Source organism: Zootoca vivipara, chromosome 17 (genome assembly GCF_963506605.1).
Source record: "Zootoca vivipara chromosome 17, rZooViv1.1, whole genome shotgun sequence".
Classification (NCBI taxonomy): Eukaryota; Metazoa; Chordata; class Lepidosauria; order Squamata; family Lacertidae; genus Zootoca; species Zootoca vivipara.
In genome coordinates this window covers 38798496-38813477 of record NC_083292.1, presented here as the reverse complement: position 1 = coordinate 38813477, position 14982 = coordinate 38798496, and the positions used below count along the sequence as shown (strand labels likewise).

Genomic DNA, 14982 nt, shown 5'->3' with positions numbered 1-14982 from the left:
GAAGGCCCTCTGCGCTGGACCTCAGTGTCCGGGCAGAACGATGGGGGAGGAGACGCTCCTTCAGGTATACTGGACCGAGGCCGTTTAGGGCTTTAAAGGTCAGCACCAACACTTTGAATTGTGCTCGGAAACGTCCTGGGAGCCAATGTAGGTCTTTCAAGACCAGTGTTATGTGGTCTCGGCGGCCGCTCCCAGTCACCAGTCTAGCTGCCGCATTCTGGGTTAGTTGTAGTTTCTGGGTCACCTTCAAAGGTAGCCCCACGTAGAGCGCATTGCAGTAGTCCAAGCGAGAGATAACTAGAGCATGCACCACTCTGGCGAGACAGTCCGCGGGCAGGTAGGGCTCAGCCTGCGTACCAGATGGAGCTGATAAACAGCTGCCCTGGACACAGGATTGACCTGTGCCTCCATGGACAGCTGTGAGTCCAGAATGACTCCCAGGCTGCGCTCCTGGTCCTTCAGGGGCACAGTTACCCCATTCAGGACCAGAGAGTCCTCCACACCTGCCTGCCTCCTGTCTCCCACAAACAGTACTTCTGTCTTGTTGGGATTCAACCTCAATCTGTTAGCCGCCATCCATCCTCCAACCGCGACAGGTTTAGGGCGACAGGTGTTCCTAGTCCTGCTTGGATTCGCCAGGGATGGAACCTGGGAGGGACTTTGGGTACACCAAATAAAATGCTCTGCTGCTGAGGCGTGTGGCCCTTCTCTTAAACAGAGCAATAAGATTCCAGTCCTCATTGTTGCGAAGGAAAGGGCTGGTTTAAACAGAAGCTGCGCGACACAGAGACAGGCCCTTGGTCCCTCCAGGCAGGACAGTATGCTCTGACTGGCAGCAGCTCTCCAGGGATTTTAGGCAGAGGTCCTCTCCCGCCAGGGCATGTTGAATTTTTCAATGTTCAAATTCCCCAAACAAGGAGTGCTAAAAGGTTGCAACATGGCTTGGGAATTCAAAGGATATTTGTGTTAAATTAATATAATTTAGTTTTGCTTGGTAGGTAAAACGCAAAATTGCATAGAAATCATTAAAATGATTGCCAAGTACTGACAATTATATTATAATATTTTAATGTATTTTGGTACTTGTTGGAAGCCGCCCAGAGTGGCGGGGAAAACCCAGCCAGATGGGCAGGGTATAAATAAAATAATAATAAATAATAATAATAATAATAATAATAATAATAATAATTTTAGTAGTAGTAGTAGTAGTATTTAGCATTAGCTGACATTTTCAGAAAGTAAAATTAAAATTATTTGGTTTTCCAAAAGCAGTTGATGTGCTTCTTCATTGAATGTAGACTTACGAAGCTAAATGTTGGACATTCCTTAGCCTTTAAAAGGCCTCTCTTATCTGAATTTTCATTTTTCACTTAGCTCACTAAATTTCTTAAATGCCTCCTTGCAATAATAATATTGTTATTACAACCAATTTCCAAAATTAGCCTAACCCTTTCCATGTTGTTTTCCTGAGTAGGCCCACTGAAATTGATCAGGTCTATGAAGTTCAGGGACCCAGGTGGCGCTGTGGTTAAACCACTGAGCCTAGGGCTTGCCGATCAGAAGGTCGGTGGTTCGAATCCCTGTGACGGGGTGAGCTCCCGTTGCTTGGTCCCAGCTCCTGCCAACCTAGCAGTTCGAAAGCACGTCAAAGTGCAAGTAGATAAATAGGAACCGCTACAGCGGGAAGGTAAACGGCGTTTCCATGTGCTGCTCTGGTTTGCCAGAAGTGGCTTTGTCATGCCGGCCACATGACCTGGAAGCTATACGCCGGCTCCCTCGGCCAATAATGCGAGATGAGCGCGCAACCCCAGAGTCGGTCACGACTGGACCTAATGGTCAGGGGTCCCTTTACCTTTACCTATGAAGTTCAATGGTCCTACTACTCTGAGTAGGGCTTAAATTGGCTGCAACTCTTGTACGATATATATGCATGTGGGAATATTCTGCAAATATTCACCAACAGGATAGAAGGTTGCTTTTTTAAAAAAACCTCAAGTGGCATGCCTCTGAGCGCGTCCAGAGTGTCTCTCCCCCTAAAACATAGGAAGAAGCAATCTGAAGGCAAATATTGAAAGCATACACAGAGCGACGTCCCTATGGGGAAGAAACAGGCTTCTCTTTTTGTTTTTGCAGGGATGAGATCCCCTCCGAGGAGGTCAAACGACGTGGACAGGAAGCAGTTGATAAAAATAACACCTGATTTAAAAAGTACATCTAATAAAAAGCAACAGAGGTTTGTACAGTTACTTATATTTAGACTCACAACCGCTATGAGTTACAAATCTTCAAGGCCGTTTTCTAAAAAGAGATTACTCTTCCTAATAGGAGGTTTATCAACAGCTATAAGCAATGAGATTACGTCAGCACGAAACACGGCAGCTCCCATAATTTACCTCTTTGCGAGTGCCCCAAAAGCATCCGCTGCTGAAAGATTCATGAAATTGAAGACAAGCTGTGAGGTTGTTCCGAGACCTGCTGAGCAATGTCTCCCAGGAGTTTGAAAAGAACACGTATCCATTGCTGGCAATGCTGCTGGCATGCTCAAAGGAGGTTATTAAAGCATTTCCCTGTGACGGGGAGTTCCACAGCCTCCCTGAAAATGCCGGCAAGGAGTACAGATGGGGAAATGAGTCAATTTCAGGTTCTGTTTTTATTTGTTTCCATTCTTTTATTTAAATTTTATTTAATCATTTTTTCAATACAAACAACAACCACAAAAGACACATACAACAAAAACTGTAATTACAATAATAACACAATTTGACAATTCAGATTTGAACACACTGATATACCTATGACTACACCTTTTTAACAATATTTCCCCACCTCTCTCTCCTTCACCTACTTCCCACCACTATCCGGCTTATTGCTTAAATATTCGTTCCAGATTTCTTCATATTTATCCATTCTTATTTTGCGTCGACATGCAATTCGTTCGTATGTAGCTAATCTGTCCATATTATCAATCCATGTGCTGAATGTAATCTTTCTGCGGCTCTTACAATTCATCAAAACAAGTTTTTTTGCATCTAATATAGCACGGCACATCCATTTTTTTTGACCCCTTGAAATCTCCCACGTTTCCGGAATATAATTTAGAATTAAATTCAGTTCCCCTAAATAACAATTTCTTTTTACTACTCTTGCTAGAAATATCCTCACCTCACACCAGAATGATCTTATCATCAGGCAGTTGATCAACGTATGTTCTAAGTTCGCATTTTTATTCCCACATCTCCAGCTGTTGTCTGCACTTGCTATTTTCTTCTGGTATAGTTTTGCTGGAGCCCAGTGGACTCTGAATATTATTTTCTATTGTCTTAGATCCATAGAAGCTATTTCTGTTGATTTTATACTTGGCTCCCATATATCATTTGTTATCTGTACCCCTAACTCTTCATTCCATTTTTGTCTATCATATTCTAAATCATATTTCTTCCTGTTGAGTAGGGTTTTATATAGTGCAAGTGTAGATTTTTTTTTGTTTTTGTTGCAGAGATTAAATCTTGTAGCAGCATGGGTGTTTCTGATGCTGCTATAGCGATGCTGTTTGCAGTCTTCAGTCCCCCACATTTCCACATTATTTTGAGTTTAGACAAGAGAGAGCCATGTACATATGTAAACGGCCTCGGTCCTGTATACCTGAAGGAGCATCTCCACCCCCATCATTCAGCCCGGACACTGAGATCGAGTGCCGAGGGCCTTCTGGCGGTTCCCTCGCTGCGAGAAGTGAGGGTTATAGGGAACCAGGCAGAGGGCCTTCTCGGTGGTGGCGCCCGCCCTGTGGAACACCCTCCCAGCAGATGTCAAGGCAATAAGCAACTATTTTACTTTTTAAAGACAACCGAAGGCGGCCCTGTTTAGGGAAGTTTTTAATGTTTGATGCTGCATTGTTTTTAATATTTGGTTGGAAGCTGCCCAGAGTGGCTGGGGGAACCCAGCCAGATGGGCGGGGTATAAATAACAAATTATTATTATTATTCTCTTTCTCCCAGTCTGGCCTACCTCACAGGGCTGTTCTGCGGCTATGATGGAGGAGGAGAACATGTAGTACACCCTAATCTGAACTCCCTGAAGGCTGGTCAGTGCTGACTGGCTGTCCACAGTCTTCCCCGGCCCTACCTGGAGATGCTGGAGATTGGACCTTTGGACCTTCTGCACGCAGAGCAGGTGTCCTACTACTGAGCTAAGGCCCTTAAATATAATATCAAGTTTCTAGTCCCCATAGTTCCGAATAAAGTGCCGACTTGGATAGGGGCATAGGAAGCTGACTTACACTGAGTCAAGCAATTGGTTCGTCTGGTTTTTCCTTGCTATGGGCAAGGGCTGAGCTAAGAAAGGCAAAACCTTCCTGTGACTTTCCTCCTCAAATCATATGCTGTTTTTGCTCAGTTTGCTCAGTAAAGTATCATGAGGACTTTTCACTCCAGACTGGAATCTTACTACAGTTCCCAGGATTCTTAGAGGGAAGCCGTGTCTGTTAAAGTGCTGTAAGAGTGCTTTGCATTTATGGTGCAGACATAACCAGGCTCCTTGCCTGAAGCGCTGGAGAGCTGCTGCCTATCAGTGTGGACAATATTGAGCTAGATGGGCTCATGGTCTCAGTGCAAGGCAGCTTCCTAGAGCATCACTAGAGCTATATCCCTGAGAATATGTAGAGATATACACTGCCTTGAACATGGAGGTTCTATCATGATCAAGAACGTTGCTTTATAGCAACTGAAACCTTGATCCACATAACTCAGTACTGTCAGCCCTGGCTGGCAGTATCTCTCCAGAGTCTCAGGCAGGGAGTCGTTCTCAGCCCTACCTTGGGATTGAGTCAAGGACCTTCTGCATGAAAAGCAGATTTTTCAGCGCTCAGCTACCGCCATTTCTCCTCCTCGTCCTCCAATCCTGCCTGACCCGCCCCTTCAAAACACCTGAGGCAGCGTTCAACCTCAAATCCTGCAGCGGGGAGTTCCGCAAGTAAAACCCTGCCTCGCATGGGGAAATGCTTCAACCTACTTCCCATCCAGGTGACCCCAAGTTCTACTGTAACAGAAAAGTATGTGGGTTTTTTTAAAAAAATCATCTCTGAGATTTCTTAGCCTCGACCTTCCCCATAAGGTCCCAGAGCAGATCACGACCACGAAAAAACTAAGCATGAAAATCAGTTCAAACAATTTGCCACCTGGGGCTAGTTGAACTGCGAAACTGCCTTACTCGACCTCTTTGACGGACAGAACCGACTCTGCTGCGGGTGCCACACAATATCTGTCCCACATTTGTAAGAACTCGATTTTTCAGTCTGGCAGCACCTGCGGAACTCCCTGCCTATTGACACACCAGGAAGGCGCCTTTGCGGTGCTCTTTTTGGCACCTGCTAAAAACAAACCTACCAGATATTTAGAATGTTAATATTTTTTGGTCTATTGTTAGCTTTCCAAAGTCTTAAATTGCTGCTGTTAATTTTTATTACTGGTTATTTTATTGTTTCATCTTTCTTTAAAAACTGCTTTGAGGTTGTGCTTGTTTGTTTTTAACGATCAAGCAGTGTGTAATTTTTATTCAATGGTTTGCAATCAGAAGAATAGGTTGTGTGTGTGTGTATTCTGGCCTTTGATACTATATAGATAGATAGATAGATGATACATAGATAGATAGATACTGTAGATAGGTAGTATCAAAGGCCAGAATAAAAACGTGTGTCACCAGTGTTTATCTTTCTCCGTTTCTCCACATTGTGCATCGTAATTGCTTAAAATGCAGCAATTATCTAATTGTTGCCGTTCTTAAAAACACACCCACCCCGCTCCCGGCAAGCTCACAGAGATTGCACCCACCATGCATATATATGGAAGGAAAATCTCCATGGCTTCAGTCTCCTCCTTCCCCGACTGAAAATAGAAAATTCTTCTTAGAGCTGATTCACTGGGGCCGCTGCAGCTCTTGAGAGGAAGGCTTAGGAGGGGCTGCATTGCAGCAAAAAAAGAGGAGAGGCTTGTGCGCAACAGACACAGACCCACATAGAGACACACACACACCCAGCCAGACAAAAGCAGGAGGGGAGACGGATCACACCATCTGCCCATCTCTCTGGACCACTAGAGATCTCCCTCTCTCTCCTCCAGCACAAAAGCCATCTTCCTTCTGTTGCCTCCCAAGCAACTGAGCCCCTGTGGGTCCTTCTCCGAGGAAGGTAAGGAAGAGCCAGAAAAGAAATATATATTGAAATATATATTTGAAATATATATTATTTGGAGGGAAATTGGGGGTGGGGGATGTATTTTAATTCTGGTCGGTTTCTTCCATCTTCCACTTGTCCTTTAAAAAACCAAATCAAATCGTGCATTGTTATTAATCTGTTCAGAGTTAGCATCTTCCTGCATAAAATACATTTTGTCTTTTTTTTTTAAAAAAAAAGGCTCATCCAGACCTGTTAAGCCTGTCTGGAAGGGTATGTTGGGATTGGAGGGCAGGGGATAAATGTCTTTAAAACTGATTATAGATATACATATAGATATAGATAGGTGTTTAGATTAGACTGATTGAAATAAATGAGCCTAAGAACGCCACCTTGATTAATTGCCATGGGGCTCCTCAGAGTAGGACTAACATCGACTTCAACCCATATCACCACCAGCCATCTGTTCAGTGTTAAAACATTTAAAAAATGCTAATTTGTTCCTCTTTATTGAAACGTAACCCTTCTTTGACCACTCCCTTGTTGTATGGAGAGATATAGATATGTTTAGTAACCCGAAGAGGCGACGGCGGTCCACAAATGAAATGGCCTTTGAAATTTTATTTAAAGAATCAGGGTTTCTTTAAAAAAAAAACAAGGCTGCGATCCTAACCAAGTCCACTCAGAAGTAAGTCCCATTTAACTCAAAGGGGCTTACCCCCAGGTAAGTAGGGTTAGGATCACATCCCATTTGATGGCGCTCTCTCTCTCTCTCTCCACCTCCTTTCCACTTATTCAATTAAGCAGGTGGTGATTTGGGGTGTGTTCTGGGGCTTGGCGAGCCTCTTCAGTTTGGATTCTGCCAGTCATTTGGTTTCTTTCAATTAAAAAATATTATCCGGAAATAATGTTAGAAGGATGTGCCTGCATACATACATAAATATCCGTGCACCCACCCATCATGCAGAGGGGGCTGTTTCCAAAACGCAGATGTCTGCCACATGCCTCGGATGCCACTCAAAGGTCTTTCAGCGGAGCCAGCGCACTCACACAAATTCCCCACCCCACCCCGCTTGTGTGTCCGCTTTTAAAATTAAAAGTGATGTAATTTTTCTCAGGAGCCCAGAAAGGCATAGAAGGCAGAGATAGATATAGCACACCAGGAACCAGGAGATGGCTCCCGTAAAGGAAAACAGGGAGGTGCGTTGCATGCCTACAATTCTATTTTTCAAAAATGCACCCTCGGGTGAAGCATAACCCCAGGACTTCAATCCCCCCCCCCCGGTTTTTAAGAGTAAGTTTCTAGAACCTGAGATATAAAGCAAAATAGACAGGTGCTGTTCTTATTTGGGGGGGGAGAGGAGAGAAACTAGCCTGCTCTCCCCTCTTTCAGTTTTATTCTGAACCCCCCCACTACCCATAAAAAAGATATTTCACTGCACCATGGGAGTGCAGTCTTGCTAGCCAAGGACAGCGTGTCTGAGAAAAGGGAGCAGAGAAAATGGGCAGAGAACGTGCAAAGAGGGGCAGGTTGTGGGGCGGGGAAGCCTCTCCTTGGATGATGGATGGATGGGGAGATGTGCTATGTGCCCAAAGAAAGGAGATCTCCAGACTGAGAGGTGGGGCAGTGAGGAGGGAAGGGGGGCATGGGAGATGTGTGGTTGCGGGGGGGGGGAGAGGGAAGGTACCGCAATTAAGACCCACCCAAGGGTGTTGCTGTTGGGTGTGGAGAGAGGAACTCCTGGCCGGAGGAAGGATGGGCCCAGACTCTCCAAGGCAGGGACAGCCAACAAACAGCCCTCCGGTTCTTGCCAGAGGACGAATCGCCACTGGCTGGAGATGCCGCAAGGGCTCTGCCACTAAAAATCCAAGACTCTAGTCCTCATGGTCCAGAATGAAGAGCTGATTTAAATTGGAAGCTGCCCTCTGCAGAGGCGCTGCCCCACCTAGCTCAGGATTGTCCATGCTGGCCGGCAATGGCTGTCCGAGAATTCAGGCAGGGGGCGTCCCCAACCCTCCTTGGCTTCTCCAGGGCTGCAAGCAGGGGGGGGGGTCTTCCTCCATCCTGCCTGCAGATGCCCCTGGGGACTGGAATCGGTTGCTTTCTGCATGGAAGCAGGCCCTCTGCCAACTGAGTTATGGCTCCCTTGAGATCACGGCAGTCCCACTTACAGACGTCTGTAAGTAACCATGTTTCTTGAATCCTGCCAAGACAGAAGTACCTTTGAAGGTGACTCAGAAACTACAACTAATCCAGAATGCAGCTGCCAGATTTGGTGACTGGGAGCAGCCACTGGAGCCATATAACACCGGTCCTGAGAGACCTACGTTGGCTCCCAGTACGTTTCCGAGCACAGATCAAAGTGTTGGCGCTGACCTTTAAAGCCCTAAACAGTCTCAGCTCTGTGTACCTGAAGGAGCATCTCCACCCCCATTGTTCAGCCTGCCTGGACCCTGAGGTCCAGCTCTGAGGGCCTTCTGGCGGATTCCTCATGGTGAGAAGTGAGGTTACAGGGAACCAGGCAGAGGGACTTCTCGGTAGTGGCCCCCCCTACGTGTGGAACGCCACCCATCAGATGTCAAGGAGATGAGTAACTACACAACTTTTGGAAGACACCTGAAGGCAGCCCCGTTTAGGGAAGTTTTTTAATGTTTGATGTTTTATTATGTGTTTATATGAGTTGGAAGCTGCCCAGAGTGGCTGGGGCAACCCAGTCAGATGGGCGCCAAATAAATAAATAAATAAATAAATAAATAAATAAATAAATAAATAAATAATGTCATGCCTAGCACTCAGCCCTCCTGAGCGTTCCCCTAACAGAAGACTCCCTTCTTCCTCCTTTCTTCTCAGCAAGAAATGAGGGACACAGTCAACTCCCAGTACGACTCCTTCCTTTACTGGAGGATGCCCATCCCAGAACTGGACCTGAGCGAGCTGGAACACCTGGGCTTAGCTGACATGGTCGCCTATAAGTCCAAGGGAGGCTATGGCAGCTTCACAGCAGAGCGGAAGAAGCAGAACTGCAACATCTCCGACGGGGAAGACGACGGCGAGGACACCAGCCTCCTCCAGTTCAACAGTTTCAATTTCTGGAGGGCCCCTATACCCTGCGTCGGCTCTTTAGATTTTGACCTGATCTGAGGCTGGTGCAGCTGGGCTCCTGTCCTTCAGTGTGACGAGTGAGGCGGCTAAACCTTTTGTCTACACCCCACTTCCGACCAATTCCCTGTAGTGTTTTACTCTTCAAATTGTACGGCGAGGCTGAATTGCAAAAGGCTCGCGAGAGCGCTTCTGTCGGTGTCGTCTGCCTGTGTTTCTCTCCTTCTCACGTTCTGTCTCTTACGTGTTTTTGCTGGGCGGGGAAGGGGACTGTGGTTTGCAAAACTGGGACTGAATGTATTTCTTGGGTGGAGGGTGAGTTGCCTCGAGAGAGCCCGAGGGGCACCCATGTTCCTGTTAGCGGCTATGGCAGCCGGAAGTGTGTGGGGAATTAAGCGAGGCATTTCCCCACCCTCTTGATCATAAAACGACTCCTTACAGCTGGGTGGCTTTTGAGGGGATTGCAGCTAGGATCTGGAGCAGGAGTCGGCAACTAAGCAGCCTGTGAGCAAATTCCGGCCCGCGGGTCTTTGGCCCGTTTAGCAGCAAGTTCCGTTTCCTTCTTCCTCTTGCCAGCAGCCACTTCCAGAAAGAGTGAAATTACATATCTTGCTTCTGAATAACTCGAGAGGCATAATTTGTGTGTGTGTGTGTGTGGGGTGGTCTTTTACTCAGTATCGGTCTGTTTCCTTCCATTTTTCCTGCCCTGGTTTCTGATTGCATCATCAGGGGAAAGAGGAGACGGAAGCCTCGCCTGCAGAAGAAATGGAGGACGCAGAGGAGGCAATGAGGTCTGGGTGGGCAGGGGGGTCTGCGCTGCCACTTCCGGGTTCAGTTGAGGGGGGAGGGGGCGCCAAAGAAGCGCCACTTCTTGGGGAGGGGAGGGAGATGTGTAGGCGAAGATGAAAGCTCAGCTCTTGGACGTGTTTGAGATTAAATTGCAAAAGAAAAAGAGGGTTTGTAGTGCTGATTTCATCATAACCACAAAAGATTTGTGCACCTGGAGATTTATCATGCACCGAGCAGAGGAGGTTGGCTGCCCCCCCGCCTTGCCGCCCCCACAAGTATATTATAAAATTACAGCTTTGTCTTTTAAGCAGCTGCTGGGAAAACAGGATTGCAGTTCAAAGTCAGGAATCAGGATGAATCTATTTTATCAGCTGGAATGTGGGATAAGACAGGGAGTGGATTTTGGCCAACTGCAGCCACAACCCACAGCAGGAGTTAGCAACTAGCGGCCCGCAAGGAAAATCCGGCCCAGTGGGCAATGTGGTGCCAAGGCAAGAGGGAGTGAATTGGGTAAAGGCTGGCACGGCCTGAAAGGAAACAGACAGCAGCCAATATTATAAACCCTGTTGCACCAACTATCTCTCTTATCCAGAGACCAGAACAAAGATCCAGGAGGTTATTCAATAACATTAGGTGTGGAGACTCAGGCCTTATCATGTGACCTGCAGCGGCCCATTGGCCTCAGAGTGCCTCAGGCAATACATCACTGGGAGCGCTCACTTTCCCCGAGCCGGAAACCTTAACTTCTAAAGTTACTCTGCTCCTGTTCTGGCACAGCTTAAACAGTGGCATCAGGTGCCCATTGGGTCTGATGGGGTGGGAGGCCAGGAGGCCAGCAGTAGGGGGCGCCAGATCCAATGGCAGGAATAGCCAATTCATTCCAGTTTTGTTTCCATCCTGCTCCTCCGCCCTGTTGAGCAATGTTGAGAATATGGAGAAGGAGGGTCACAGAGCAGGACGATCCCCTGAATTGGTTGTAAGTAAGTGGGGAGGGTGGTTGGGAGGCTGGCTGAAGGTAAAGACTGCGGGTGGATGTACACACAGGGGAAAAAATGCTATAGATATGCAGTGCTTCTTTTCTGGGGGGTATGCATACCTCTAAACCTTTTGTGAATCTTTGTACTTTTGTCCATCTACTGTATTTATTTTTCCCGATTTGAACTACAAAATGGTGATTGTCTTGAGTCAAAATGAGAGTACCCCTACACATTTTTAAAGAAAAAAAGCACTGTAGATGTCAGAAATTATAACTAAAGGGGGGGGAACTCTATGTAAAATCGCGTAGAAAAGTTTTCTGCTTTACAGCGCCATCTGGTGTCACAGTATTATAACACATATAAAACGCTTTTTCTTTACTAATGTAGCTGAGTTGGGTGCTAGAGGCAGTTTTAAGGCAGCATGACTGATGTGGCTGCACTGGACGCCGTGCTGCAGGGAGCGCTGCAAAAATGCTGTAGAACGGTGGTGGGTGCTGAATTTTAGCATTGCACAGGCTGAAATGTGAGAGCCCAACTTCTGCCACTGTTGGTGGAGCAGTGTCCCCTTTTCCCAAATGCACCGATGAAGCACAATGCAGAACCTTGCATGTCCACACCCCTGATCGACGTCCGTCCAGCCTCTTTGTAAATACCTTTGGTGCAGGCCAGCCAGCCACTTCCCATTTGCCCTATCAAACCAGCCTCCATTACGTGGTGAGGGATATTATCCCATGGGCAGAGTTGGTGCCCATCTTCGCTCCCAATCTGGTCGCTTTCTGCAGAATAACTTGGGCCAGCCTTGTCAGGTTGGGGAAGTCGACTCTGGAGTGTGCGAAAAAGAGGAAAGGAGGGATTCGGAGAAAAGGGGGTGTCAGAAAATGATTGAAAGGGTGTGTGTGTAAAAAGAGAGAGGAGAGAGTGCGGCAGAAAGGGAAAGAGAGAAGATAAACAGAGAAAGAAAAAAGGAAAAGGGAGTGGCACAGAGAGAAAAGGCCGCTCTTGGCTCTTCTGTTTCCCGCTGCCAACATGCAGCCCCACACGGGTCTTAGTCCCCAAGGGAGAATGGGAGTCCTGGCCTACACAAATCCTTAAGTTGACCACAACCCAGACTAAAAAAACCACACAGCTTCTGTTAACCCAGCCTGTGCCAAGCCAAACGAAAAGGCGGCCTGCCCGTATGTCTCACGGAGATCCGAGAGAAGAATGGGACTTTGAATACCCGAACAGTGCAGCGGGGCCCGATGCAACACGACCTCCCAGCGCTGGACAAAAGCCTCATTCAAAAGACCGCAAGATGCCTGTTTGCACCATGCAGACTTTGCTCAAAGCCAGGCTGAAGGCCTCATCGGTGGTGGTGGCCGCTGGCGAGGAAAACACATGACCTAAGGCCTCAAATGTAATAAATTGTGGGGTGTGAAGGCAGGAGACAAGGGGAGGCTCTGTCTCCTTAGAAAGGGAAGCCTTTCTTTTGGGGGGTGGCAGTTCTGACGCCTTTGGGGGGTTCATCAGACAACGCCCCTGCTGCTGTGCATCGCCAAGGCCTCCGTATACCGGGTGGAAAAGTTTCCTGAAATGGACAAGAAGTGGAATAAATATAGTCCTTCCTAATCTCACAGTGTGCTGCTGCATGGATAGTTTAACCACATTTCATGAAGTTTAATCCTAAAGGAAGAATCACAGTTCAGTAGGCAGATTGGCTGCCTTGGGTGCAGAAGGTGCCAGGTTCGGTCCCCAGTCGCATCTCCTGGTAGGACTGTTGTGTATTGAGTCAAAGGATTTTATATCTGTATTATTATTGTCTGTATTTGCATTAGGATAAAGTAACTGCCTTTTGGTTCCAGAGGGTACAGCTACTATTGGTTCATTTAAGCTGCTGTATTTGGATCCTCTGTCTTATTGGTTTCCTCCAAAAGGCAGCACTGTGATTGCTTGATATTGTTCCCTCCAAAATGTATCCCTTCCTAGCTAGTCCCCTGTCCCTATAAATGTAGCTTTCCTCTCCTCAGTCTTCAGTCTTGTTCACTTTAATAAAGAGCTGTTACTAGAGAACTGTCTCCAGCACGTTTTGTCAAGAGAGCTGAAATCACAAACCCCACGTCACAACAACTGGCGACGAGGATGGGATCCGGAATGCTGAGGAGCGGTTAAACACAACCCTGCCTCAGAGTCCGGATTGCAGCTGAGAACAAGACTCACTGGCCAGCTGAGAAGACGACCCTGCCCGCTAGGACAATGGAGAGTCCAAGGGTATTGGAGCCCTTCCAGCCATCAGAGCCCCACACCTGGGAAGACTACGTCGAACGCTTCGAGTTCTTTGCAGTGGCTCAAGGGATCACCGATGCCAGCAAAAGAAGGGCCACATTCCTGAGCTACTGTGGGCCCGAGACCTTCAAGCTGGCCAAGGCATTACTTGCTCCAGCGAAGCTGAGTGAGACATCTCTCAAAGATATTCTTGCCTGCCTAACAAGCCACTTGGCGCCTACTGAGACCAAGATGGCCCGGCGGATGGAGTTCCATAAGAGGCAGCAGCATGCTGGGGAGTCTGTATCCACATTTCTGGCTGAACTCCGGAAGCTCGCTCAGCACTGCGGCTTCCAAAATCTGGAAGAGACTCTCCTGGATCGGTTTATTGGTGGTCTGAGCAGCAAGAAAGCCAGAAGACGCATCGTGGCTAAAGAAGAGGTTACCCTTGCTTCAGCCTTGAAAGAGGCCACCGCCACGGAGAATTATGAAAGAGAGGAGCTTGATGCCAGTCGCAAGGCCACTAAGCCACAGATAGAAGTTGCGCATGCCATGGACGAGCTAGAGGCTACTCCGAGCCAGAGCCCAGTCCGTGGGGTCGAGTCGGTGCGTCAGGCCTGCACAGTGCACAGAGATCGCCGAGGCAGTTGCCCAGGTTGTGGCGGAAACCATGAAAGGAAGAGTTGTCGTTTCAGGGATGCTATCTGCCGGACGTGCGGAAAGACGGGTCACATCGCCAGGGTCTGTAGATCGGCGGCGTCGGGAGCGACAGGAGCACCTAGACTGGAGCATCGCAGACCGCCCACAGCAACTCGTTTTCTAAAGGACTGCCACTACGTAACGGAGATCAACGGGAGGGCCGTGCAGTTTCCAGCGCAAGGCAAGGCACACGTCAAGGTGAAGATTGAGGGTCAGCAGTGCGACATGGAGGTGGACTCCGGATCCGCATTCACCATCGTGTCGGACCAGACCGCGAAGACATTCTTCCCCAGGGGTAAGTTGCCCCCTCTGGAGCCCTTTCCGGCAACCTTGCAGTCGTACTCAGCAGGCCGCATCCATGTTATGGGAATGTGTGCCGTGAGAGTACAGTTCCGGGACAAACAGGCTGTACTCAAACTGGTGATTGCGAAGGGCAGTCGCCCCAGTCTCCTGGGCACTGACTGGTTCCCTGCCCTGGGACTGAGTATCTCAGGGCTTAATTCAATCCAAACCTGCCCTGAGATGAGTGAGGTATTATGCAAGGAATTTGCTGGTCTCTTTAATGGAAAACTGGGTTGTTATAAAGGGCCCCCAGTTGACTTCGAGTTGGACCCCGGGGTGGCTCCAATCCGACTCAAACCAAGGCGAGTGCCATTTGCACTGCAACCCAAGATCGAGGCAGAGCTGGATAAATTGGTCAAGCAGGGAGTTCTCTCACCCGTGGACTCTGCTAAGTGGGAGACTCCAATCGTCACGCCCCTTAAAGCAAATGGGGAAGTCAGGATATGTGCAGATTACAAATGTACTATCAATAAGGCACTCAGGGGAAACTCATACCCCATTCCAGTCGTATCACATCTGTTGGCTAAACTGGCTGGGGGCAAGGTGTTCGCCAAAATTGACCTGGCACAAGCTTACCAACAGCTGCCAGTAACCCCACAATCAGCGGAAGCACAGACTATTGTCACACATAAAGGGGCGTTCAGAGTTAACAGATTACAGTTCGGAGT

The 14982-nt window shown here is 47.9% G+C and overlaps 1 protein-coding gene across 2 annotated transcripts; it reads left to right on the top strand.

The window, feature by feature from the left end:
• Positions 1 to 5906: 5906 nt before the first annotated feature.
• MLLT11 (MLLT11 transcription factor 7 cofactor) lies at positions 5907 to 10218 on the top strand. 2 transcript variants are annotated; one of them, XM_035099007.2, is made up of 2 exons: positions 5907 to 6181; positions 9018 to 10218. In XM_035099007.2, the coding sequence occupies exon 2, from the start codon at positions 9024 to 9026 to the stop codon at positions 9306 to 9308; it is 285 nt and encodes a 94-aa protein (XP_034954898.2). In that variant the 5' UTR covers positions 5907 to 6181; positions 9018 to 9023; the 3' UTR covers positions 9309 to 10218. The 2 variants fall into 2 exon arrangements, with proteins under 2 accessions (XP_034954898.2, XP_034954897.2); XM_035099006.2 differs by lacking the exon at positions 5907 to 6181 and adding an exon at positions 7268 to 7366.
• Positions 10219 to 14982: the final 4764 nt, after the last annotated feature.

What these genes read in the sequence shown, in the direction of transcription:
- MLLT11 (XM_035099006.2), top strand. Translation starts at nt 7,340, where the DNA reads ATGGCTCCCGTAAAGGAAAACAGGGAG. An exon ending in CCGTAAAGGAAAACAGGGAG is followed by an intron (nt 7,367 to 9,017) that starts GTGCGTTGCATG and finishes CTTTCTTCTCAG; the next exon opens with CAAGAAATGAGGGACACAGT.